At 47.2% G+C, this 27937-nt stretch overlaps 1 protein-coding gene, 1 long non-coding RNA gene and 1 pseudogene across 3 annotated transcripts in view; 1 reads left to right on the top strand and 2 right to left on the bottom strand.

Annotated features, from left to right (window-relative positions):
- Positions 1 to 17435, top strand: part of LOC149331061 (uncharacterized) — a 25543-nt gene extending 8108 nt beyond the window's left edge. Inside the window, exons 2-3 of the long non-coding RNA XR_016285768.1 lie at positions 10575 to 10713; positions 14631 to 17435. This is a non-coding gene — a long non-coding RNA (uncharacterized LOC149331061). The remainder of the gene's footprint in view (positions 1 to 10574; positions 10714 to 14630) is intronic.
- LOC149331062 (uncharacterized) lies at positions 4956 to 7679 on the bottom strand (annotated as a pseudogene).
- On the bottom strand, positions 9200 to 27937 carry LOC149331060 (deformed epidermal autoregulatory factor 1 homolog). Of its 2 annotated transcripts, none has more exons than XM_089561772.1 (9): positions 27376 to 27928; positions 24120 to 24270; positions 21762 to 21967; positions 19450 to 19588; positions 17300 to 17386; positions 15358 to 15455; positions 13271 to 13402; positions 11847 to 12008; positions 9200 to 10687 (listed from the first exon to the last, which is right to left on the bottom strand). In XM_089561772.1, exons 1-9 carry the CDS (start codon positions 27637 to 27639, stop codon positions 10544 to 10546), a joined length of 1383 nt encoding a protein of 460 aa, XP_089417898.1. In that variant the 5' UTR covers positions 27640 to 27928; the 3' UTR covers positions 9200 to 10543. The 2 variants fall into 2 exon arrangements, 1 of the variants encoding a protein (XP_089417898.1); XR_016285767.1 differs by having other exon boundaries at positions 10548 to 10687; positions 13249 to 13402; positions 27376 to 27937.

Genomic DNA, 27937 nt, shown 5'->3' with positions numbered 1-27937 from the left:
GAGGAAAGAGAAAAAGGCAAGAAAAGACGCGCGTCGCAGCAACAACTGCGTCCGCCGGAGCGGACGCTGCTGAAAAAAATCAGATAAGCGGCCGAAGCCGCGCTCGCCGAAGCGAGATCAGATACTCTTTTGAGCGCGGCTCCGTTTTTATAGCCGCTGGTAACGGTTACGGCAGCCAGCCGTTCAAATCCTCCAATCACTGGCCACCGTTCAAATTAGACCAATGGTCGAGAGCCGGCGAGCGTCGGAGGAGTTCGCACCGACGGAGAGGAGGAGAGGAGGAAGGGTCCGTGTCGGCGCCGCGGCGGCGGGATGAGTCACGCTGCATGTCGCGACTTGTCCGAGAAAGTCTGGGCCTGCTTTGAGCGCCGGCGGGCGCGCAGCGCTGGTTTAGACAGGCCCGCCAGCGAAATGTGGGCTCCGGCACTACAGCCATTGACAAAAAGAATGCGTTCTTCACTTTCGGCACTGTATTTCAGGAAACTCGCAAGGCGAAAGGGTAGTGAGCTTCGTAGGTGCTGGGGGCGAGAACAAAGAGCAGGGCAGTTGAGCCGAAATTCCGAGCTCCCAAGGCGGTCGGAAGCGTTCTAGAATTATGCAACGCCGACTATACTGGCCGCGACTAGGCAGTGTTTCAGCCGTGGCAAAGCAGTTGAGCCGAAATTCTGAGCTCCCAAGGCGGTCGGAAGCGTTCTAGAATTATGCAACGCCAGCCGGACACGTGTGCATGCCGACTATACTGGCCGCGACTAGCCAGTGTTTCAGTCGTGGCAAAGCAGTTGAGCCGAAATTCTGAGCTCCCAAGGCGGTCGGAAGCGTTCTAGAATTATGCAACGCCAGCCGGACACGGCCTTGAGTTGGGCGCGCCCATTACGTAGCGAACAACACGATATCTGAAAGGGAACGGAGAGAGCGGGCGCGCCCATTCGGTGTTGCCCATTACGTAGTCTCCAACACGGTATATGAGGAGGAAGGTGGAGAGGAGGAAGTAGGGATGGACGCCGCCAACACCCTGAGAGCAACGTCGTCAAACTCGTCTGCACTTTCGGACGCACTCAGTCTGGCAACATTGGTACTGAACTGGCGGCCATCTTTAAGCTACGCTAGCCGGATCCATGCCCACCGACAAAGGTGTTAACTGCCGAGCAAGTTATTATTTCATCTCCTTTCGCGCAATTAAAGGACAGGATTGGTGCCCGTGCTAGTCTTCCTTTCTGCTGTCCTGCCCTTTGCGATGATTGTGGTGCAGGCCTAGCAACACGGAACGAACGGTGCTGCCGCCGCAGAAAGTGGGCGCACTCGACTAGCCTTGCCTTTGTGCTCTGGGCGGACATTATTTTTTTTTCTTATATCGTGGAATGCCTGTAGTAGGATGCAACGAAAAAAAAAAACGGCAATTGGTAACAATGGTAATAATTTGTCAGGGGGGCATAGCCTAGTCAGGCCCCATCTGGGCCTTTTGCTATTGCCTCCTGAGCCAATTTGTAGTAAATTGTCTCAAATAAAAAAGAAAGAAAGAAAATGGGCCACGGTCCGCGGCGCCCTGTATTACTCCGCTGACCAATCAAAACATGAAACAAGCCAGAGGCACCAAAATTATTCAACATAATTTCGTCTCGTGATTACAGTCTTGTTTAGGCAACAAGAAAAGCTTTAATAACGGTCTACCTTTCGTCAAGGAGGAATTCTGTTCGGCAGTCCTGAATGGGGTCAGAGCTTCACTGCAAGCTTGAGCTGTATCCGACACAGTGGGGTGACAGCAGCATGGCACTGCCACACATTGCAGAATGTCTTCGAAGAACCAATTTCGCAGCGTATGTGATTCCACTCACCACGCATTCACGGGAGCGCACACGCATCTCATCGACGCCGAAATGCCTCCAAGGAGCTGGGTCCCAATACAAATGTTTGAGAGTCGAAAACGAGTGCATGGGGAAAAAAAAATTAAGCGCTTCAACAGCCGGAGTGGCGGGTGCATTTATTATGCGAATCCGTCCATTATGTGAGATCTTCGATTTTATGACACACGTATTATACGACGGCTTCATGCGGTCCCCTGAAGGCCATGTAATCAGTGTTCTGCTCTATTACCCGATGTTTCCTGCCCTTTGTGCTCACAAATCTTGTCAATTCCACTCTTCTACTTGAGGCGTGCAGCATGAAACCTCTGTGCACTCTCTCGCGTCCTTCGTTGCTTGTGACAGTGCGACAATGCGCATCATGCATGTCCACCTTTCGTCCTACTTCTGCCCCAGTTTTCATCGTGCCATCCTCAACTGATTATTTTCAAACACTGCAGGCATAACACGCCCAAGCAGGAGAGGTCAGTGCAACAAAAATAATTGCAGAATTACAAACGGCGACGACGCATCTTCTGTTCCAGCTCAATAGTTCACCTTTCCCCCCTGAAAACTTTCCCTCACTCTAATCTAGGCTATCCCAAACCTTACGCTACTCTTACATCATATTGCACTCACTTTGTCAAACACTATTTTGCACTGCACACCTGCAAGGTTTGCCAATTGGTGACAAATGTTGTACAGTAAGTAGGTCCTACAGGCTACTACTGTGCCCCCAGGAATGGCCTAGAATTACTAGACATGCGAAATAGTGATACCCTTTTTGTGTGACAAGTGTTATTCCATGCTGTAATACGAAAATTCCCTCAAATAGACCCAGAAATCTGTTTCAGGCCATTTTTTTACCTGCAGCAGCTTGAAAACTGTTTATATCGGAAAAGCGAAGCAATGTCGGTTCTCGAAATTGCCCAACAACCCATAAAAGCTCCCTTTTCACCAGACACCACCCTTCAAGGGAGAATTCCCTAAATGCAGCATCACTATGCATGACAAGAGCTCTATGGGGGATTTTTTCCCCTAAGGCTTATTAAGTTGTCACCATTGACTGCTTTTTATCCAGCGGAAAATGGCTGTGATCCACACAGGCGGGCCTACTGCACCTTCTAGCAATGCCACTACTTTTACATCTTTGCCCGAAGGGAGGATGACAAGTCTGGCAATTTTCTTGGCCTATTCAAACATTTCTTAAGGCACTGCGTCCTTTAATGTGCATAAGAGTTGAAGAAAGAAAAGGAACAAAGTGGCACACATCACAGAAGTTGGATGCACTTGCAGAGCGAAAGTAACCATCCACATAATTTACACCCATGTCTCGCTTTCCCCCCCCAGAACTGGGCTTCACAGCAACAGCTGCATATGGCACATTTGTTGAAATCAATTTTTTTGGCAGCGGTAGCACGTTTTCCCTGTGCCATGAAGGAGTGACCATGACGCACACCTAGCCCACAACCCATGGTTGGTCACTGCAGCTGGCTACTCCAACACTCTAAATTATTAAACTGACCACAACGCAAGGCTTATTCAAACATCCTGCACCAATACTCAGAGTTACAGCGTACCACCCTATGTGTCATTGAAGTCTGCATTGCTGGAGAGGTGATGTGTCCATTTAGAAAGTCACCAGGCGTTTATTTTCAAGAATATGAGTTATCCTGTCAGGCTAGTAACAGCAACCATATTGAATATGTTGGAATGCAACTAGGTTTTCTTTGAATGTTACCATAGAGGGAGACTCGAGGAAGTCGAAATCATATCTGCGAGAGAGCATGCAAAAATTCATGCAGGATATTCTGGTTTCCTATAAACTTCATTTTTGCTGGGCTGGGCTTCCCGGCACAGCCTTACCATTTGAGTACAAAATGGGAGTTTTTTTTTTTGCACTGCACCTGCATATAATATCGAACACAGGAAACTTCACAAAAACACTGAAACCTTGTTGATGAAATCCTACAAAAACTTGTAACAGTCGAAAGAAATAAGATCAATACATGAATATTTTGTACAGTAGGGCAATTCAATCTCAAGTGTCCCAAGTACGGCACTTGATCATTTTAGATTTGCCCAACAAGATTCATGCTCTTCTGATGATAGACCAATAATTTTTTGCTAAAATATTTCTGGACAAAAGTTTTTTTGAGCGCTTGTTCAGTCACCTCCTGGCAAAACAAGTATGTTTTTTTCTCCAGCAAAAACATTGCGTGGTGAGGCGAGACATTTGTTGTATTGTTTTTCAATTAGCCACTAATTCTGATATGTGCTTATGTGGTCAAAAATTTTATTCCCCCAAAATATTGTGGCACAGTAAAACTTCCATAAGCCAAAAGGAAATGAAATTTTCAGGTGGATCCGAGATGAATGAAAGCCATGCTTGGGACATTCGTTGTGATGGAGGGACCCCGTAACGAAATACATGAAGCTATGTACAAGCAAGCAAATGCATTGCTGCATGTTACGCTTGAAGTGAACACAGACGTCGGCGAAGAAATGTTTTCCTGCTACAAAATAGCCCTTCCTTGAGAGGAACGCATGAAGGGAGGCTTCACTGAACACAAGATGTGCACCTGGGGCAGGTATGAGAGCCTGTTAGTCTAGTCCAATAGATAATTACTGCACAGAGCTGGGCTACTTGGTTACAGCCAAGCTTCACATTCCTAGAGTAAATTTTTCTCTCACCCATGTCTTCCTGAATGCTAGGAGGAAAAAAAACCTGTTCGGCCTAAGGTTACCTACTTGATGCTTGCAGAGAAGCAGCAATGTGTAGAATATTTTGTCTCAAGTGCCATGCATGGTGAGGGCACTTTTATTCACGGAATGCTGCCAGCTATGCTACAACTGATAAGACCAAGTGAAAATTCAAGAACCTGGCTTTCTCTGCTGGTAATTCTGCGAGTGACCTACCTACACATTTAGCTAAGCATTTTTAGGGCTGGCTCTGCATTCTAAATCAACATGGCAAGAAACACTGTTAAACAAACATGGTACTACAAAGATGTGTTAACATTGTATTCTACTTCTGCAAGGAAAGTAATACACAGCGCAAGGACAAAGAGGGACAGCAGAGAAGACACAAACAACAGGACTTCTCTGGTGTCTTCTCTGCTGTCCCTCTTTTTTGTGCTGCATATTATACTTTTCTTAAAGGGACAGTGAGGAGAGCACTATTGTAATGACCAACACTGAGACGCGCTGAGCTGAGCGTCCGCTCGAATGCCGAGCCTTTCTTTTATCCCACTTCCTCGTCTTCCTCCGCCTGCTTCTTTCATCACGACTTCGTCTTTGCTGTCTCGGCATCACACTCGGCCACGACTGCGGACGCCCTGTTGATTGTAGGCCGCGTCGCACCCAGACCTCGTTGTACACGCGGCCACTCGTCTCGCCCCGCTTCAGCAGCCGCTCCTTCATGGTCTCGTCCTTCACTTCGACGTAGAGCAGGTTGGTGCACTTGCACACCTCAGCCTCGAAGCGGTCACCCTGCTCGGTGTTCCTGGGGTAACCGTCAATCAGGAACCTTTGGCTGTCGCCACGCTCTTCCTCATTGCTCCTTTCAGCAGCTGCAAGACCGTGACCAGTGGGACGAGCTCACCCTTCGTCATGATCTCGTTCATCTCCTTGCCCAGGTCGCTGCCGGACTGCACCTCCGCCCGCTGCAGGTCACCGGAAGAGATGTGCGTGAAGCCGTAGTTGGCCGCTATCTACTCGCATTGGGTACCCTTGCCGCAGCCGGGGCCGCCGAAGACAAACACGACGGGAAGCTTGAGTTTTAGAGGCCCGTCCACAGGCGTCGAAGTAGGGGGAGGAGCAGGGGAGCAGGCCTGGCTGGAGGCGGAACTTCCTCACCCTTCTTATCTGGTTCTTTTCTCCTCCACTTTCTTTTCTTCTTCTTTCTCTTCTTCCTTCTCTTCCTTCTTTTCCTCTTGGCCTTTCTGATCATGAACAGGCCGTCCATATCATCGTCGGCATCCCTGACATAGGCGCCGCGAAGTCGTCCGCTGGTGGATCGGCGTGGAGGGCCGCGGCAGACCAGGAGAGTACCCGGACAGTTGCAGGCTCTCGACCGTGTCCCTGCGAGGTCGTCATGCAAGGTGGTGTGTTCGAAGCTGCGTCGACGCATCAAGGGCGACGCCGGTGGTGGACTATCTTCTCGATTCTCATCAAGCTGCCTGCCCTGATGCAGCCTCTCTCTAACGGGAGGGGACGTGGGAGCATCCAATTCTCGTTCGATGTGGAACATTAGGAGGCGCGATACTGATGGCCCGCTGCCGACCCTGGAACCCGGAGAAGGCGGCAGCCGCGAACGGCCTACTGGTAGCCTGCGTCCGGAGCGGGACCCGGAAGTTGCTGGCTGCCGAGCAGGTGGCACTGGAGGGGTCCGCTTTCCGCTGAGGGCCTCGTAACCCTCGTCGATGCGGTCCTCTTCGCGGAAGTCCACGCTGGAAACAGGCTGACGCCGGATTTTGTTGTCTGGGAAAATTGGCTCATGAAACTGACGTCCCGGCAGCAGGGGACGCGGTTGTCCTGGAGTGGCCGTCATCCGTTGAGGCGGCAACCCAGGCGACCGCAGTCCAGGCGGCATGCTACCCAGGCTATTACTGTTCGGACTTGAGCATCCGATGACGCTGCTGTTAGCCACTGAGCCCGGAGCCGCCGTCACCGAGCTGGCGAAGCACGGGTGCCGTGGCGAAGGTGGCATCAACCCAGCACTGCCTGCAGGAGGCGGCTGCGCCGCGGGCCGACCGAAGCGGTGTCCATCATGTGTCGATGCCGGAATGTTGGGATGCCTCATCGGTCCATGAGACGGTTCCCGAGACATCAGCGGGGACGGTGGCACTGCTGAGACGGAGCCCGCGCTCCCGATGGAATTGGGAGGAGCGCTGGTTGCATTTTGGCCGGGAACTGCCGACACCTCGGTGAGCGAGGCGGTCATCTGAGAGCGGTGCACCACGGGGGACGCGTATCCGCTCGTCGGCTGCGGTGAATGCGGTGGCGGACTGACGATTGTGTTGGAGCCGACCTGCAGGAGCTCCGATGCTTCCACCGCGGCAATGGGCGCCTCAGAGCCCAACGCCTGCTGCGGCCACGTGCGGCCCCTGCAGGCCTGAAGAAGACGTACCTTATCATGATTGTAAAGGGCGACGTCTTCATCTGGAGCCTGGCGCCATGCTCTCATCGTCGTGAGTTTGGCGTCGTGCGCACTGGCCAGGGGTGGAAACGCAGCAAGAAGGGCAGAGGTCCAGGCCGGCCAAGTGGTGTAGCGGCGGCCTTCGTACTGGTGCCAGGCGCGGGCGGCACCGCGGAGATGGTCTTCCGCGACGGCGAGCGTGGTGGCTGGAGACCAGGCGGATCGCCGGGCAGCAGCGTCGACCACTTGAATCCACGCTTCAGCGTCGTCAGAAAATCCACGGTACTCCGGAATTTGTACCGGGGTTACTGGGTATCCAGAGGACAGTGATGCGCGGCCAAGCGCTGCAGTCAAAGAAGCAGATAACTCCCGGATGATGGAGAGGGCTTCGGGAAGAAGGGCCAAGGCCGAATCCGCCGAGGAGGCATGGACGCCGTTCTCGGGCGGAAGAGGGGTTCCAGGCGCCGAGGGAGCCGGCCGTGGGACTGCCCGGCCGCTTCGAAGGAGGAGCGACGGGTCGTGGAGGTCCGGGTCGGGCCCGACGTTGGTCGACTGCGCCATTGTAATGACCAACACTGAGACGCGCTGAGCTGAGCGTCCGCTCGAATGCCTAGCCTTTCTTTTATCCCACTTCCTCGTCTTCCTCCGCCTGCTTCTTTCATCACGACTTCGTCTTTGCTGTCTCGGCATCACATATTAATATTTTTTTATAGCAAAATCCGATAGTTCGGCGTTTCATGGCTTTGTTGCCACTTGGCCGGCAGCGAAAGATGCATTTATTGCTAAGAAATATGGATTCGAAGTTGAAAAAGTTTTTCCCGCTGCTCTGATTCAAACTTGGGATTCTCTTATGACGACACAGGACTAAGTGACGTGAAACATGACGTGCACATGACGTAACGCAGACTCCGTGATTTCTGGCGGCCAGCAGAGCGGCCTAGCAGCAGCCGAAAACAAAGCTACCGTCGGCCGCGTGTTGAAGGCGTCTATCGGCTATTGCGGCCATCGCTACAGTCGCTTTGCTTACGTCTGCACCGGCGTTTTGCCAGCGTTACGATGGATCCCGTTCTCAAAGTCGTCCACGAAGTTCTCGCAAATAGACACCTTTAGCATACCGTGTACCTTGTTACTGTTAGCGGAATGCCGGGAGCCCGCCTACCACCGGTGACAAGGCGCTGATTGGTCCCGATGCTGCAGGCACGCGCGTAGCTGCCAAGCACGTGGCGCCCTCTGGCGACGTCAAGGAGATTTGCGCATGCATTGGCTGCGCCTCAGTGATTTGTGGCTTCTTGTGTCCTAGTGTGCTAGAACTATTGGTTCTAGCAACACTGCTTTGTCCTATGACGTCATCACGCTTGTACTTGCGAGTTTGGCCCGTGGCGGCGATACCTGTATTTTGGTTCTTGCTCTTTTCTACGTTACAAGAGCTTTGTTGTCAGTATGAGTGGCGTTTTTGTAATCAGGAGCTGGTATTCTGTCGATACAAGCCAACTTCAATTTCTCCTCAGTGTCCCTTTAAGATGAGCCACCGACTAGCCCATACCAAAATTTTGACCTACTTCTGCAATTGGTCACAAGCATAAAAAAACTAGTGATTCGGGACAAGAACAAATGCTGTCATTACTTCTGCACTGAAGTCGAAAAGGTCTTCAGATTATTATGCGCCCAGAGGAAAACTGTTTCATTTCATGTAGGAGCTGCCCATGGCTTCAATGACTTCCTATAACTAACACAGCTGAAGTTCATGCGTAATCACCAACAAAATTTTGTGACATGCCTGTGGCAGAACAAAGAAAAAAAGCCAAAAGATTATTATTACCCACACACAAGGCAGTGCGTACAAAGCTGTCATAGGCACAGTGCGAACTTTGATGCTGTAATTTAGTGTTACACCCTGCATAAAGCGTCCTGGAAACTGGCACACGTGGTAACACATGACGCATGAATACCACACTTATTTCACCAAGTCAAACACAAACAATGTGAAGGAGCAGACCTTTTCACACTGCAAACACAGCTTCATGACACGGTGAAAGTTGGAAAAATGAATGGGCTAGCTTGCAGAGCAAAATCGCATCTCCACTATCACAACAGTGTAAACCTGTGTTCAGTTCTAGCACTGCTGGCTCGGAAAATCACAGCAGTGACACAGAACTGAAAATCTACACTTAAAAACTTGGAAGGATGCCGCCCCCCCCCCCCTCCCCCTTCAAAAAAACTAAAACTGCTATAGCTGGGATGCAGTGTTATTAGTTTTTTTTTTTCAAGAAATCTGTATTCTTGAGCATCTAAATTTGATGTATGACAATGGAAGTACATATGACAAACACTGCAGTTATCCACAAGCCTAAAATTCATGAAATGCAAGAATGACCTTATATAAAATGCAAGAAAGTTTTCACAAACACACATACATGAAAGCTATGGAAGAGGGCTGTATTTACCATCTCTTGCCAAGAGTATTGCCAAATTTGCCTGAGCATAACTTTGACATCAACTTGGGCATGAGTTGTCACCCATGGCTGGTATAGTGTAATGATTCTGTTTTGATTTGATTCCATAGTTGTTGTTCTCGCTTTTCATCACTGGCTGAAGCGATAACACAACGCAAACGTAACCATAACAACAAACAAGAAACAAGGGTCATGGCATCGCTTCGGCCAACGATGAAAAGTGGCAAAAACAAACGTGGGATCAAACTGAAACAGAATAATTACATTACAGCAGATGTGGCAGCAGCTATGGCACACGAATGTAATAAATGCTCTCACACTTTGAAGACCTTTCTCCCTAATGGTGTGGTTGTTCAGCACTATATATAGTTCATGACATGATGACACCTCAAAGTCAGAAAATTTGTGGATATCAAAAGAGAGTACACAAAGCACTCTTTTTTTGTAGTGCCACACTGAGTTCAGGAAGGAACCTTTTTTGATTAACGCAAAGCTGTGCAGAACAAGTGGCTTTCTTTCTTTCCCAATTCTAAGAAAAATGCCAAGTTTGAGCTGATGAACGTTTTGCACCAAATCTTGCCAATAAACACAACACAGACAGGTTCACAGGACAAAGTGGTCCATCCTGTGAGATACATGACAAACACAACATGGACACAGAGAAGCGACAGGTTCACAGGATGGTGTACACCGTTCTGTCAACCCTGTCAATTGTCCGTGGCCCTCTCAATTCTCATCCAAACCTACTGCACTCCAAGAGAGTACTCAGTATGCGATGCCAACTGCCCTCTTCCACAAGTTATGCTCAATGGCAGAGTGTTGAGAGTCTCTTGCACTGCCTTGTGCCGGCCATGCCACAAACAGCACAGTCGAAGCTGGTTGATGCTGAATGCTTCCTACACAGTGGATGGTCAGTGCCACTAGGTAGCACTTGACATCAGTTATGCGCTTCGGGCAGTCCGATTAAAAACACTAATTGCTTGACAGTCACTTCTGTTCCGAGCAGAGCAAACGCCACTCCTTTAGGCACCACTCGCTGCAGTCGTCCACCGTGCACTGAGGGACCGGTCCTTTCCTCAGTGGTCGCCCAGCTTTCGTCTCGACCACCCAGGTCACTTGTCTCCCTCGGGTTCCTCCTCACAGCAGCTCTCCTGGTGGGTGTTCCAGTCCTTGCGCTGGCAGAATGCGCCACAGTAGCTGACCCGGTGACACCCCGTGCACTCGAGCAATGCTTCCCGGTCACAGTTGGCACACCTCTGCCAGAGGAGGAGAAGAGGAAGAGGTGAGAGACGCACTCTCTCTCTCTCTCGCAAAGGCTGGCTTTGCTGTCCACAGCTGCTTTCTAGTAACCACCACTGTCTCCACATCTGGAGGCTCGCAGTTAGCCGAAAAGTTACAGCCCTTCCTTGATTCCAGACAAAGGTACGATGGGCTTTACTGTGGAGAACGTGTACCCATGTTCTGGTCATGCACCCCTGTAAAGGCACCCCTGGCCCAGCCTGAGCGTACACTAGCATTCGTTCATCTTAAATATGCGACAGAATGCTGCTGTTCTCTTACAGTCGGAGGTGCAACAGCAGAGGGGAGAAATGCGCTGTCAACCCAGATCGTGTCATGCAAGGAGACCCACACGGCAATCCTGCAGAGGCAAGCTAAAGCATCCGAGCAGAGTTCAGCAAGCATGAATGAGCACTGGAGACATGAAGTCGTGCCAATGCGCACACTAGGGTTCCAAAGCTCGTGGCACATGGTATTCTGCAAACATATAACTTTTAAACCAACTTTTTCATGGTTAACCCAATGGCTTATCAGAGCTGATGCCGCTTGAATATGTTGCGAGGACAATCTGCACTGCGAGTGCAAGCAAAATGTCTTAGCCGTGGGTGTATAGTTACATAACTCCACTAATGGGCCTGTCTGAACGTGCGGAACATGCTTTAACACTTTCATCCCAGGCTCCCGCCAGACGTCTTCTATAAAATTTGGCAGAATAGCTACATGAACCATTTCATGCTTTGAAATAACATTAATCATGTGGTTCATTAAAAGCCTAAGGAGGAAAAATTTGTTCTTTTTATCATTCCCGGCAGCTGAACAACTAGGACTTCAGTGGCGGACTGTCAACATAAAAGAAAATACAACTGGACCACTGAGCGATTCCTGTTGAATTTGTAAGATATGCAATGATCAATCATTTCGTGAGCACACTGTTTGCAGTTCTTTAAGTAAACTATACGAAAATTCCAACATTCTCCTCTGAGCACACATGCCTGCTATAGCTTGGACTACAAAAGCACGTATGGCAGCATCAAATACCTTTCTAGGTCTATAAACAAACCTACTGCTGTGAGAGCAATACGCAATGGGGTGTATGGCTTCCCCCAGTGGCGATCACAGGAAGAAGATGCCACCTGCCTTTGGTCCGAGACTCTTGTCTGTGGGCCCCCTGGCACCCTGAGCGTCACTGGCTGGCAGCTGAGTGCTCTCTTGGGTGGACGAGGCTTCCTTTTCACTGCGGGCTTCCATCATGCTTCTTGACAAGCTCATCTGTGCCTCGACCCAGGCACTGTTCAAGGCCTGCGCCAAAAACAAAAACAAAAATCCAGCCTCGCACGAGGCACATGCAGATGTTGTGGATTCGGATGCCACCAGCTGCATGCACTCTCTGAGCAATTATTTTTCTTCTAAAGAAAACTCGTTTCCCACCGATCAACACAACCATTTGAAAAAGAAAATGAAAACAATAACAAAAACATTCTTTCCTTGGTTTCAGTGACTGTTGGCTACTTCAGGATACCACAATGAGCCCGCCTTTCCTACAACGCTTGTCTGCTGGAAAACTGCCGGCCGACCAGTGTTCTCAGAGCACCAGCTTCCAGCCATCTTTGCTCTGCAAGGAGGGGCATCACCTTTTCTTAGTAATGAAAGGAAGGCTACAGGAGCGGAGCATCCCTAACTGTGGAATTCTGCCACACAGTTGAGCCGCACCATAGTGTGCCTGGTATATGTCGCTCCCATCACAGTAGCTTCACTCTTGTCACTGGAGATGTTGGCACCATCTACAGAAGCTCCCTGTAACAAGATGGATCTAGCAAATTTGAAGCAATGGGAAAACTGTTTTTCCTTTGACTTTCTCACGTCAGAAATCGGCAGCTGTGTTTGAAATGTGCCCTAAATAATGAATGTTGACAATCTATCACGTTTCAAGAGAAAACTAAGCCCTCCAAATGGGGACCATATGCGCGGGAAGCGAGGGCGTGTTTCGGCTCTGTAGCTGCTGCTCCACGGCCAGAGAAAGCAGTGCTCTGAGGTCTGTGCATGCTGCACACAGCTCCTGTACGAACCTCAGCCACCTGTCCTCTGCCAGAGTCGAGTAAACGAGGAAAGGCAGTGCTGCCACAGCCTGTGCCAATAACCCCCCCCCCCCCCTTCTTGCACACCAGCCGCTGTCTTACAGTATTATTCTTCTACACAAGGACAGTGACCGACTGGAACAAACTTACCAATAACAGACTATCAAAGGCACCATAGCAACTGCGTACCTCGCATTTGTAGAGCTACAGGCACTAAAAGGTTTGTGGTTTCTTTTGTGCTCGAAGCACACATTGGAACTGACTACACAATGTTTCCCTCCAACTGCTTTTTGTTTGTGTCACATTGCACTTGTGTACTTGTTGCGCTTGCTGGTGCATATTTGGAATTTGAGTTGTCATCACTCGTAATGTTTTCATATTTTGGCTCTGCATGCATACTATTTATGCTATACGCCAGCCTTTATCGCACTGCAGTATCCACATATAACTAAACAAATACTAACCAAGTGCAGCAGCAGCACCCACCTCCTTTTTCTCATTCTCCATCTGCACCCGAAGCTGCTGCAGTGCTGCCTCCCTCGCTGCCACACTCTGTGCCTTCACCATGTCCACCTGCTTCTGAAGCTCCTGCACCTGCTTCACAAGGTTCTTCACCATCTGAAAAGGCCAGCCACTGAATTTGTGAACAGTGCGAGGTGTCTCATGTGCTCTGCGCGCACCTTTTGTACGCTCCTCAGCAAACATTTTCTCTTTTTCAGCACAACCTGCCACAGCAGCCTTTCCTAAAATCTCCTCATGGCATGCTTTCTATGACTGTACAAGCTGTACCCTCGTGAAAGTAAACTTGGGTCTGGTCCAAAGTTTAGGGGAATCCCCCAAGGTGGAGTAGGTTTTGCAATAAGGGAGTAATTGCTCATTGGCTGTGCTTGGCGGATGCCAGGGAGTAATTACTCCCTTATTACAAACTTGGCTCTAACTTGCCCGCATGACATGGGCTTTGGTTGCCACCCATGGTCAAATATGAATTAAGGACTTCATTATAATCCCATTATCTGGTTACAACTTGTCAGTTGCCTGACCTTCCCCCACCCTTACTGCAAGCACAGAGCAGAGCTACACTGCTATGGCATCTCTTGCACATCATCACCAGTGAACCTCTACCAGTCTCCTTACCCTGTTACTCGTGCAGCACTTGCAAACACAGCGTACACTGACAAAGCCTTATCAAAGAAGACAATGACAGAATGCAGAGAGTCCATGCACAGGGTCAAACTGTTGAAAAACTACTGCATTAACACACGATTACAAGTTGATCCCTTTCACAAACCTGGAAATCAAAAAATGGAGAGTGATGCTGCAGTCAATCAGCTCTCACACACTCTTTTTCTCCTGAGCGAGTGGGTACGAAAGGTTTTCACTAAAATTTTTAATGCAGCCAAATTAAAAAGTGGTAACCAACAAAAGCTGAGCAATCCTGACATCCTGAGGAAGGCTCATTAGCACATTTAGTGAGACTTCTTCCTCAAGTCAAAGAAATCCATAAACGTGAAAAAAAAAAATCACTTTTATGAGATACTCAGCCCGTATGAAATCACTAATTTGCCGTCTGCCATGTTGCACCCATAGGTGATAATATTAGCTTGTATTTCAGTTGAAGTCATAATTCCATCCTGTCCAGACCGCAGGTGTCCACAGCACACCACACACTACTGAAATCATTTCCATAGCTTGCAGATCATATTGCGAGCAATGTCGTGAACGGACGAGAAGGTTTGCACTCCTCAGCTGCAATGCACACCCCTTGCCACTGCTTTGCGAAAACATGCTCTGCGCGCGATTTCAGCAGTTGCAAGCTGTGTGAGTCAAGGACAGAGTCTGTTTCCAGGGCAACGATGGCCCGGGTGGACCAGGAGTGGGAACATGCTGGAAGCCAACATCCTGGGAAGGTGAGGTGTGGAGTGTGCCGATATTAATTTCTTTTCTTGCGTCAGAAGGAACCGCTCATCCCGAGTGTGTCAGTCGCATCCTGGAGCCAAAGTGTGCGACTATGGGGCACTATTTTTAGCCATACAGAAAATTTACTGCTTTTGTAAAGTCAAGAGTAGCTGTCCGTAGGCACAAAATATGCCTACTTTATGAAGCAGTGAAGGGCATGAAACTGTATACTCCATGACAACCTTTCTTGGCAACACCGCCAAAGCTGCATAGCCTAAGCATGCCCTCTCTTCCTATGCTGTGAATATAGTCCCCAATTGAAGCCTTTAAAACTTAGTATAACAGTAGTACTCATTATTAAAGGCATATTTCTAACATAAATGCGTGTTTTCAACGAAAGAGGTGACAGAAACAGCTTCTTTGATTAGGCAAGCCTGTGAACCACAAAGTTAGAGAGAAAAGGTCCACTCAATGCCAAGAAAAGCTATGCCTGAATGCAGCAGGTTTACAAAACTCTGCCACCATGCTCGGCCAAATTAGATGTGCAGCTGTGACGCTTAACATCCTCACTCAAAATGACCTCAGTCACAGCAACACGGAGGGAGCTATCAACTGAGAAATTGCTTGTGGCACTTCACTTATCACAACATGCAGCCAAGACAAGCACTTGGTCACACCTCTTCCAACTGCCACCACTGCCTCTGCTCCGTCAAGTCCGACACCGTGGGTGCCAGGCGGGGAGTTGAAACTGCTGTTGTTTCGACGACACCACTGTCTGCAATGGAAGCGTTGGTTTCACACACTGGAGACAACTGTCGCAGCAGGCATTATGGTACAGAAACTACAGCCTGAGCAATTCTGATCAGCCCAGTTACTACACTCAATGACCCTCTGATGGGTCTCCCAATACTGTTAACTACCACATCACTTTCAAACCTGTCATCACTAGGTAGTAAAACTAACGTTTTAGGCCCTCTACACCACTGATCACTTTTCACATTTTTATCAAATTAGGAAGAAAACTTCTCCTATACCTTGTGCTTGGCACGTGAAGCCTATGTGGCATTAAACCCAACCCAACAACTTACAAACTGTATGAAAAAAAAAAAAAAAATTGGGGACACAAAAAAGTAATGCAGCCATGTACGAAAGACAAAAAAAACATGACCTGAAAACAAACACAGCAGCAGAAATAAGAAAGATCCTAAGCTTAAACTATGTGCAAGAACTTCCAATATTTTTTAATCAAAAAGCTAAAAAATAGCAATAAAAACTCCTTTTGCTAAGTGCTCCTTTGGCGCATCTTTATTTAGTAAAAAAGTGCACTTTTTTTTCTCTGCAAATTCTACAAATGAAAACATTTGTTAAATTTATCAAGAAACTTCCTCAGTAATGTTCTGGTGAGCACAACACATCAACATTAAATAACAAAATCATTCATTCAATCATTGATCAAACAGAACGCCTCTTTAGGCTCTAAAGGCTGTGTCAGAATAATGGCTCCAATAAGGTGTCTTACAGGCCACCTTTCATACAAGCTCGAGGTGTTACTGCAATTATGCTTTCAGAAAAAGGTAGAGAAAAGGGATTTACATAAAACAGATTCTGAGCAACACGAGCTCTTCTAATTTCTTTGGTGCTTGCTTTGGCGCTTTGTTTGTTTACTGCAGTAAATCGATCCCAACAGCAGTAAACAGATCTGAGTGAATACATTTCGCATACCTCTGCACAGAAATTCTGTTTGTTTCGGATAATATGATTATTTTTCATGGCCCTGCGATATTTGCACGTCACAGGTTCAACTGTACTTGACTTGGATTTAGAGCAAATCAATATACCATATTTACTAGCGTAATTTGCGTGTTTAAAAATTTAGGCTTCAATGAGGGTGTGTGCAAATTATGTGAAAATTCTCTGAAAACAGCCTGAAAAACGTTACAAAGGTTATAATGCACAATATATACTGTATCTTGCTGCCTATACATAGAATTCCCCATCTCGCACTGCTCACTGGCAAAAAAAAAAAAGGGAAAGCTTGGCTCCAAATGTAAGAGACATACCTCCTCCTGTCTTGCCCCATGTTATGTAGCTCCGCGTAATATGGCATGATGCACGTGTGCAGCTCAAAGCAATCAACATGCAGTGATACAAGTGCGAAAACAGCAGTGGGAGGCAAAGGAGACGATGGGCGATAAAACAAAACGCCCTCGCTTGCAGCCCATCTGACTAGCGGCAAATCGAGCAGCAGCCAGTTTGGCAGTCTAAAACTGGGGCACATGTGCGCAACTATTCGCCTGAGAAGGCAACCATCAGCGCGAGTGAGCTGGGTAAACAGCGCAGGTACAATTCATGCGCTCGCCACTAGCACCTTTCGCAGCCGCACACGGCAACACAGCCACGCCGGTCTTCCCACGCTGCCTCGTGCAGATCCGCGTTCATGCTGGTGGTCTGGCACAGCAGGCAGTGCAAAATATACGAGTAAAAGTTTTTTGTATTTTTTTCTAAAAAAAAAACGGGAAAAAGTTGGGGGTGTACATATTAGGTGAGTAAATATGGTATTTACTATTTACAAGTTGGCAAGAGTAAAAAAGCAAGGCATGAAAAAATCAAATAACGCACTTGTGACGACTCCACCATCCACAAGGCTCCCGACAAGCACCCTTGCGGTCGTATCAGACACCAGTGTTGGCGCCAGGGTGACCACGACTGGGTACGAGAGAGAGAGTAAAACAAAATTAAAAAACTCACAAGCGGACACTGCATCACAAAGTGTTTGAGTAAAGCTTTGCGTCTCTCCTGCAAATAAACAAGTGAAGCCAGAAGAAGAAGCAAAAAAAGATACAAAAAAGTGCCTTATGCAACTCCAGCATACACATGCTTTTTAACTGCTTAAGAGAAATGAGCACAGACTGCACCTTTCATTGCAAGTAAACCGACTATAAGCTGACTACTCCTGGTAAAAAGCTGTTCAGAACAATGCATATGCCCACAACAGTACTGCATTAGCCTACAAGTGCATTTATGCTGTAAAGACCACCTTTGTAGCTGCTTTCATCAGAATGTGGTATGCGTTGTGGGGCTAGTTGGTTCATACTCAGATTTCTTTTATGCGCATAGATAGAGCTCCGTAGACAGACGAGCTCCGTACAGACGAGCTCCGTAGACAGGACGGAGCTCCGTCCTGTCTACCTTGTCTTATTGTCTGTGCGCATAAAAGAAATCTGAATCAGAGTGTGGACTTAAAGGTGCACTGAAGAGGAATCTGAACTTGTCTCTTTGCCGCGGGAACTCGATCTACACGTTCCCAGCATTCTTAGAAACTTCGATTTATAGCCCTGCGTGGCTGATTTCCGTAATTAAATCGAATTAACGTCCAGCTCCTGCCTTTTTTTTTTAATTCTCCCGCGTACGGTGGGCGGAGTCGACCAACGCATGGAGCGCCTTTCACCCAGTCCCGTGGCGGCTTGCCGCTCAGCCATCGGCGGAGTAATACGTAGTAGTCTGTAGTAGCAAATAGTCCGCGCGTATTTTTATTTCTTTGGGCTTATTTTGCGGCTATATTATCTGCGAATGAAACTATTTATTCATAGAAACCTAAAAAACAAAATAAAGCGAAAGCAAAGCCTCCACGGAGCTGGCTGAAAGGCACTCCGTGCGTTGGTCGACTCCGCCCACCGTACGCGGAGAATTCAAAAAATAAAGGCGGGAGCTGGACGTTAATTCGATTTAATTAGGGAAATCGGCCACAGAGGGCAATAAGTTGCAGTTTCTAAGAATGCTAGGAACGTGTGGATCGAGTTCCCGCGGCAAAAAGACAAGTTCAGAATCCTCTTCAGTGCACCTTTAAGACCAAGACCTTAGTACATATTTCGACAAGCAAACAACTACTACACATGAGGCAATTTCCAGCCTATCAATGCCTCTAATACCTAAGCCATACATTCCGCACAGTCTAAACATGGCTCCCAGTGATGGTCTCTCAGGATAGAGCTACGTCAGCATGCTGTTGAGTAGGAAGACATTGAAGGACCTGTGGACACTAACAGAGATGGCAAGAGGCTGAAGCTATCCATACAGTTTGCTGAGCTGTCTACGCTGTAAATGCATTTTCATCTTTTAATCCCTGCAGCTCCTGATCTCAGAACATTGCTTCATTCAAGGAAAGCTTAAATGCCTTGGTAAGTGTGAAGCATGATTGCACTCTACTAACAAACAATTCATGCCAGGATACAATTTAACCCATATGTGCCGAAGCTTCAGCAATTTTAAAACAGTTATCATATTTTTGTATATAAAAGGTTTATTTCACTTCACAATTCAGGATCATCCTTTCATAGGTAAAAAAATCTTTTCTCAACACAGACTTTTGAGCTGTCCTACAATATAGGATACTAGGCAATTTCACTATCTCCTATGTGTGGTAAAGCTTGAAAGATTTGACGACTTTAAAATTAAATTTCTCACGTGCGGTGGTTTCCTTATGACAATGCACAAAAATGATTTGTTTTTCTTGCCGAATCACAATGTAGTTGATGGGATCCAGTTTAAAAAATGACGCCCAGAAAAGGCTGGCGGATCTTTCTGAACGCATACAAAGCACAAAACTGAATACACACAACATAACCTTTATACAGGGAAAGTTTAGACCCTCTAAAACCTTAGCTAGTGGTCACAAGCTTTTACACAATAAACTTTTAGAGTTACTGCGCAAAAAAGCGATGCCTTAGATGTTAAGCGCTAGGCAGGTCAGTAAGCCAGACAACCCTTACAGTCGTTGGCCTTGGGTGGTGCAGGCTTGGGAGCCAGTGGGGGCAGTTTTTCGGGTGGCTCATCGGACGACCTCCCAGCAGTGAGGGCCTCTTCCTTTCTTTTCCTCTTGTAAGGTGTGTAGAGGCGGACAGGGCCACTCTGCAAACGGTTTGTCCAACAGCGATGAGAGAATTTTCCCCCCTTTACCCCAGTCAACTGAATGACTTTAAATGAACCAAAAAGCGAGGCATAGGCATTATTTAAACACAAAGTCAAATTCTGGCCCCTTGAAGCTTGGCACAAGTCAAGGAACTACATTATATGATATAGCATAAAATATAAAAATTGCATATAAAGAGCAGCATATTTATATTGCACAAACTGCAACTGCATGACTACATAGATGAATTTAGAGAAATTATAGATGGACTACGCATTCCTTTTAGTAAAGCTGAGATCTGGGCAAGTTGGTATGCATTCATACTGGTGAACATGCATTCCTTCCTTTGTTTCCAGCAATTTTTACGAAAAAACTGGGAAAATTATAACAACGATGACAGGTTTGAAATGTGAAATCTGAGACCCAAGGCTACACAGCAGTTCGTAAATAGCATGTGTGTGTTGTTTGAGAGAATAAAAAATAACAGTTATTCAGATTGGAGTAAACGTTCACATACTGAACTCACAAAGCAGTGACTAGAAGCATTCTCTAATAATTTCACAGCAATTGTGAATGTAACTTTGTAAACTAGGCTTTTGCATAGCACAAATTCCAATGTGCCACTGCAAAAATTGCACACAGTATTGTGGCACATGTCGCTATATACGTGAAACTGGGGCAATAGCTTACTTCGAAATACAAAAGCGCATATGACACTGCACCTTGCTTCTCAGTAGCCAGGTGCTTAACAATGGATAAGTGGATAAGCAAATGTGGAAAAAAAAAAAATTGGTGTAGTAAACTAACTTACAAGTGACTTGCAAAGAAAGTAATTACAAATAGTGCAGTGCTTTGAGAACAGTGTGAAGAAGCAGCTGGTACTAATGTCAGTCTCGGAATCAGAAAGGTCTGAAGTTGCAGCAGAGGCACTCCTGGAATGAGATCTCTTTCCCATGTTTTCTCAAACACATGCCTTAATGACTTAAGAGCAAAAATATCACACAGCTGTGAATTAAGCAGCTTGGCCGCAGCACATGCATACAGCACTTGGCAACAGTTTGGCGAGAATTCAATTAAGCTGTCCAGCGTGGATGCATGAGACGAGAGACTCTTGGTTTGTTTCACATACTGAAGCTGGAAAGTGTGTAGCTATGCAAAGCATACAGGTGGAAGAGTCCCTCAAACTGTTTTCAGCAGAACAAATAACCCAAGTGAGCTGCGATCAAAGCACTGTGCAGCCACAGGTTTTGTAACGTCCTGAAAGGTGAAGCATCGTCGTATCTAGCAATGCAGAGCAAAGAATTCCGCTCTCACGCACAGGTCCAGTAAACTCCTTCTCATTACATCATCAGCCGGACTACACCCACTGCAGGGCAAAGGCCTCTCCCATGTCCCTCCAATTAACCCTGTCCTTTGCCAGCTGCAGCCACCGCAAATTTCTTAAATCTCATCCGCCCACCTAATTTTCTGCCGCCCCCTGCTACGTTTGGCTTCTCTTGGAATCCACTCTGTTGCCCTTAAGGACCAGCGGTCATCTTGCCTTCGCATTGCATGCCCTGCCCAAGCCCACTTCTTCCTCCTGATTTCAACTAGGAAGTCATTAACACGCGTTTCTTCCCTCACCCACTCCGCCTTCTTCCGATCTCTTAACGTTACACCTATCATTTTCCTTTCCATAGCTCGCTGCGTTGTTCTCAACTTAAGCTGAACCCTCTTTGTTAGCCTCCCTGTTTCTGCCCCATAGGTGAGTACCGGTAAGACACAGCTATTGTATACTTTTTCTCTTGAGGGATATTGGCAAACTGCCATTCATGATCTGGGAGAACCTGCCATATGCGCTCCACCCCATTCTTATTCTTCTAGTTATTTCCCTCTCATGATCCGGATCAGCTGTCACTACCTGCCCTAAGTATACATATTCTCTTACTACTTCCAGCACCTTGCATAGATTTCCCTTTTCTGGATGCGCACAATGCATTTTCTGTTAGCCGTGTCACCTGTGTGCAGGTCGTATGTTACATGAGCAACCACACTGCAGGCAGGTGGGGGTGGTCAGTGACAGTGCAAGACGAAGAAAGGAAAGCATGACAACTTTCACCAGCATTACATCTAACCAAGATGGCTATGAGCACCTGTCATCACAGTGTCGTGAAGAAGAGAGGCTGCACCTACCACCACCAGGTCGTCACAGCAGGCGGCACAGGTGCACGATGTGGCGTGGGGCATCAGGATGCCGTCCTCGATGAGGCAGAGCAACGTGCGGCCCGCATAGCGGATGCTGCGCTTCCAGTCCTTACTGTTGGCACGCCCACACAGGGCTTCAAACTCTGACGGCGTGTACCAGCGGGTCCCAGACTTGATGCAGCGCCCTCGGCCCCCTGGTGGATGCATCATTGCACTGTCAACAGGCCTTTGCTCTTGTGACATTAAGAGACCATAGACACCTCATTTTAGTTGCCCGTCGTCTCTCAAATGATGCGTTGTACATTAGCATACATAGTCCACCACATGGTACTTGGTTACAGCCACTAAATAATTGACAACTGAGTTATTATAATTATAATAATTGAAATGAATTGAATTTATAATTGAAAACTAGGTGTCTGTGGTCCTTCAACTCACGTCTCAAGCACAGCAATATACCCCAAGGCTTCTCCAAAACAACAGACTTATGTTGTACTTGATGCAGGGCTTGCTGGTTCATGTTACAATATTTTAACAGCGCAAAAAAAGGGCACACACACACAGGAAAGGACAGAAAGAAACAGACAGTAAGAGCGCTCTTACTGTCCGTTTCTTTCTGTCCTTTCCTGTGTGTGTGCCCTTTTTTTGCGCTGTTAAAATATTGTGACTTATGTTGCTAGCGTAGGAAGCATTACTGATGCTATGACCTGAAAGCCAGATCAGGCAGTCTGCCCTTGCTGTGTGGGCCCGCCATACAGGAGCAGTAAACAAGCACCTGAGAACCAAACGCTTTGGCTTTGCCAAGTGATCCTGCACCAAAGATTGTCCTCACGTTTCACACAAGGGAACACAATTAAAACTCTCTGCAGTTATGAGGGTTGACCAACATTGTGGTCCCAAACAATTTTGCTAATTTCCGACATTGTGAGCAGATTCTGAGAAATGCAAGCACCAAGAACATTGCTACGAAAGGCTATGGCGTTAGAAGTTTGTGCCTTTCGACTCTGTGCTTTCCTCTAGAAGCAGAAGAACCAGGTTGTAAGATACGTGTTAAAAGAACTCTACGCTGATGAAGATGTTTCTACACTGCTTAGAAATTCACGCTCACGGGAAAATATTAAAAGAGTACAGACATCCAATTTTTGGGGTGCATGTTTTGTTCTTTGTAATGATGCGCAAGGTATTAGTATATATACATGGATTACCATGTTGTGTTCACCTGTTATCGTTAAATGGTTTATAATCAAATTTTTCTCTCGTGCAGTTTTGGTTTCATGAGCCAACTGATGGCTGTGACGTCAAAGTTGCATATAGGTCACACGAGACACAAGCAAAACTCCAATATAATCCCCGCTTCGTCGTTTTAATTCATCACAATGCTAAAGCCAGCCTGCCTCAAGAGCAAAATGACAACGAATGAAGAAGCAGCAATTATACTGCAGTTTTTTCATGCTTCATGTGACCTGTTAAGTGGAAGTGGTGTTTTTTGTGCTGAAAAAATGCATTTCACGTGACCTAAACGCACCTTTGACATCACAGTGCTGTTGAAACTGAAAACATAACAGCACGAGAGAAAAATCTGATTATAAATACAGCATGAGAGAAAAATCTGATTATAAATTTTTTAGTGGTCGTAAGCGAGTACTACATGACAATCCACGTAGAGTAATGTCTTACGCATTACTGCAGAGAAGAAAACATGCCCCCGAAACTGGGTGTCTATACTTGTTTAAGGAGAGGACAAAGTAGACACAATAAAGTACTGTGCATCGAGACATGACAGCAAGCATGATTTTTTGAGTTCAAATCTGCTTCGTTGCGAATACGTTGTCCTCTCCTCAATGTTGACCTCTGAATGTGACTTTCTAAGCAGTGGCACAAACTTCGTTACTGACGTAATATTACACCAACTATCCCCCCATATAACCTTTGCATGAACTTTCAATGGATGGCACTACATATTCAGCAAGACAAGCAAGGAAGAACTGGGAAGTGAGGTCGTACAGGTGTGAAACAGATAGGCAAATACCGCTAGACACACATCTACAGCGACTGTTCTCCAATGCTGGAGAGAATGCGACTAATGACTCCAAGAGGTTAAGATGCCTTCATTGCAGACTGACACGCCACATGAAAACTGAACACCAGTCAACAAGAACATGCACGGTGTGAGGGCTGGAACCACCATCACATGCACCTCTCAATTCTTGCTCACGCTTTCTCAGCTGGTGTTTCTATTTTAATTCTATTTCAATTAGTTGCTAACTGGCAAGGATTTCTGTTTTCTAACGCACATTAGGACACTAATGTACCAATGATCACTGCAGGTAAGTCACAGCCGCTAACCTGAGCCGAACTTGTTCTTGTGGAGGTGACCGCACACATTTCGGCATCGCACTAACAGTTCAGGCTCGTGGACAGAGTCGTCCCAGTTGTACTTGTACTTCTGCCCTGTTCCAGAGCCATCATCGCCGGGTGACTGGGCTGCCAGTGATGCCTGCACAGACACAGTTATGAGAGATCATTTTTTTAGTCTACACCGCCACGGTGGCTCAGTGGTTACGGCGCTTGGCTGCTGACCTGAAAGACGCGGCTTCGATCCCGGCTGCGGTGGTTGAATTTCTTTGGAGGAGAAATTTTAGAGGCCCGTGAACTGTGCGATGTCAGTGCACGTTAAAGAACCCCAGGTGGTCGAAATTTTCGGAGCCCTCCACTACGGCGTCTCTCATAGCCTTGGTCGCTTTGGGACGTTAAGCCCCATAAACCAAACCAAACCATCATTTTTTTAGTCTGCAGTAATCTGTGCACAGCAGCACTGCTTGACAACCACTGTCATGGCTGAGCAACGGGAAAAATGCACCTCCCTTCCATCCTGCCTGAAAAGCTTCTACTGCACAACAAATGAAAAAAGTAGACTCCACCACAAGTGGCAACTTTCCAAGAGATGAAAGTATGCTCTTGAGTCATCATCATCATCATGATTCAAGAGCATACTTTCATTATAGAGTCAAATCTTCTAGCCTCTATACTTTCACCTCTTAAAAAGTTGCCACTTGTGCTCTTGAAACATCCAAGAAAAAACATTACTTTTGAACAACAAACAAGCAAAGAGACCGAGAGACCGGCTCCCTAAAAAAAAATGATTTTTGCCGAAACGAAATGGTGCATAATTGTCTCGCATATCTCGGTGGACACCTGAACTGCACTGCAAAGAAAGGGATAAAGGAGGGAGTGAACGAAGAAAGGAAGGAATGGTGCTGTAGTGGAGGTCTCGGGAATAATTTCGAGCACCTGGGGATCTTTAACGTGCACTGACATTGCACAGCACATGGGCGCCTTCTGCGTTTCGCCTCCATCGCAACGCGGTTTCCTTTTCTAGGAGAAGCCTTGTCTCCAGAGAGGTAGGGGTCAATAGAAGGGAACGTGGAGGTGTACAGTCATGACTTGGTCCATCCACCAAGGCTAGTTTGGGGTGTGCATTTCAACGGACCCATCGTACCCATACTGTGAGGGAACATTTTTAAATTATCTCCTGAATTTCCTGTGTCGGAGTTCAAAACATCAGTTCTTCAGGCAATGGCGGTGCTCTTTTTTTTTTTTAACACACACCAATTTCTTCCAATCGTGAAGACGTACACTTCCAACAGCACTATGTTACACAGAGCTGATATATGCACGAACAGCAGGTGCGCAAGTAGAAGGGCTCATGTGTGTGCTCTCAAATCCCACTGGCTTGTTCCTTCTTTTCGGCCCTCATCTTTAGCTTGTTGCACTGCAGGGTCCTGAAGGAATCATGGACCAGCTAGCCCGAAACTTTAAGCCACACAGCAGGCACGGCTATTGGTTCAGCTGGGGAGAGGGGGGCATTTGTACAAAAACAAAGAGAACTGTAAGTGTAGGAGACATATCAGCACAAGATGATGATGTACACAAAAAGGACAGGCCACACATGTGTGATCAATTTCTTCCTGTGTGCCTTATCTTTTTAAACATGACACCCAACTATGATACCCGTGCGGGCAGCAGGTGCAGACATGCCCGCTTAACTGCACTGCAGGCAGAATAAGAGATGCTGGTGTCGAGTCTCCCCAGCATTACATGCTTGGCGACAGCGTTTCTTGGCAATGAAGGGAAAGCTACAGGGGCGGAGCGCCTGTAACAGCGTCACTTATTTATTTATTTATTTAAATAAATAAATAAATATAGTTTGGCTGCATGACGGTGCGCTTGGCCACCTAGTGCATTGCTCTCTCCACAGCAACTCTATTCCGTCGATAGAGCTGGCGCCACCTACTTCAGCATCTTGCAACTAGACATGCCTAGCAAATTTGCTGTAATCAAGGAAATGCTTTTTCCTTGAATTTCAACATTGAAAGTTCTCACGTTTCAAAGTTCCACGTTCCTACGTGGCACTCGCGGTAATACAGGACGTACTACGTCCGCAGCTGTGGACGAGGGTGGCGCTGGTGAACACTCTCAAGGTTTGGCTACACTACGTATAAATATCCCCGAAGGAAGAAAATTGGATCGCCATCGCCATAGGCCAGTTGGTACCACCAATTCCACCAGACGTGGAATTCAGAGGTGGTAGGTTCGGATCCCACCGGCAGCATGTGGACAAGGAAATGGAAAGAGGTGCTCCTTACAACATAAATGACAGAAGCCAACAATCGAAACCAAGCAGCATAGGATATGTGTACTTTTTTTAAATTTTACACTTTTTATCAATGAGAGATTAAAGCAGAAGAAAAACAACCACATGCTGGCGGTACTGTCAAGTCAGGTACTCTGCCTCATGGCATTGAAGGAAACAAAATTTAATTAAAGACAAACTGGTTTGTCGTGTGAATGCCATTAAGCAGAGAGTGATAATGAGGCCCCTGTGGCCACACACCATGACCAATCGTGTCCAAGAATGTTGGTGTGTTTTCATTTGGACAGTCAGACTGCAAGAACAAAAGACTTGAGAGAAGCACACCAAACACTGTTGACTGCGACCGTATGTAGAGATTTCTCGGATATATGTGTCACCCGCTTGTTTTTTTTTTTTGTGTCGACACAGTTGAAGTCGGCATTATGCTTCTCTTGAGTCCACTCAATGACCTGTATGTTCAGGAATAAACCTTCAGTTGTGAGTTAGTGCTCATCCTTGTGGTGCTTGTCCTACATCTTTTCTTGCACTATTACCTACCATGAACTTAAACCAGCTCGCACAACTTTCTGCTCTAACCACTCAATGAGAGGCCCATAGCCGCCAAATGGCTATGCTGGTCACTGTGAAAGACAGGCCCACAGGTTTTGAACTTGCTTGGGAGTCTTACGTTGTTGTGTCATGGCTATCATGAGCAGATCAAGGTACAGATCCACAAATATTTCCAGAAAGTAATAATACGATAACTTTCCGATCGCGAACAACCGCAGTTTCGGCCAATGTGTCAAAGCATAACTTGAGTGCCCACAGGATACACTAAAGTACGAGTAATTAATTGCAACTTTCTCCTTTTGTTAAGCTGACCTAATCTTCCCCGTTCCCGGAGGATTACGTGCGATTGCCTTTTCTCTCTAATCAGGGCTGCCCGATCGAGCGACAAATATCACTCGCCTGCGCTGTCTTGAACACATCCAGCGCACTCTGATCGTGGATAACAATATGTGTGGCTTTGATGCCGGCTTGTTGCAGCTGCTCCGACGTGATGATGCCCTGTGAAGTGGCCAGAAGCACGTTCGGGAGGTGGTCCGTCACACTGACGCTCACTGTCTGCGGCTCGCTGCCGGAGAAAGCGGCATCGTCGGCACTTGGCGAGTCCTCCGAGAAACCCATGATCAGCGGCGTCTCAGACGTTTCGCCCGTTTCCATCATCACCATTTTCCGATCGACGACACTCTGCGCCGCGCGGACAGCTCACCAACTGGAAATCGCGTCCACAGTCCCACAGCGCACACTTCCGAGTTCAGTTCTGACTACCGCGGCCCTGGCGCGAACACCCGACTCGCGTTAAACAACAGCAGAGGGCAGAGGTGCAACAAAGTGGGCCGGCAACGGGTTGAGTGGGCAAACGGCAAACGTTCGTCGTGGGTGCACTGTCGTACTAAATCTCTGTATTTCTAAGCAAAACTGCGCTTGATAATATTACATTTCACGGCATCAAACATAAGGAATAAAC

The sequence above is a fragment of the Amblyomma mixtum genome, chromosome 9 (assembly GCF_055824585.1).
Source record: "Amblyomma mixtum isolate Tamu chromosome 9, ASM5582458v1, whole genome shotgun sequence".
Lineage (NCBI taxonomy): Eukaryota > Metazoa > Arthropoda > Arachnida > Ixodida > Ixodidae > Amblyomma > Amblyomma mixtum.
The sequence above is the reverse complement of the archived record's forward strand: the minus strand, read 5'-3'. Positions and strand labels throughout refer to the sequence as shown.

Bases quoted from the DNA above. Each gene is read 5' to 3' on its own strand.
- LOC149331060 (XM_089561772.1), bottom strand. From the start codon at position 27,639: ATGGTGATGATGGAAACGGGCGAAACGTCTGAGACGCCGCTGATCATG. The intron at 19,589-21,761 runs GTAGGTGCAGCC...AACCGTTTGCAG, and splicing joins GCTGTGACGACCTGGTGGTG to AGTGGCCCTGTCCGCCTCTA. The intron at 13,403-15,357 runs GTGTGACCAAGT...TGGCCTTTTCAG, and splicing joins AGTGGTGGCAGTTGGAAGAG to ATGGTGAAGAACCTTGTGAA.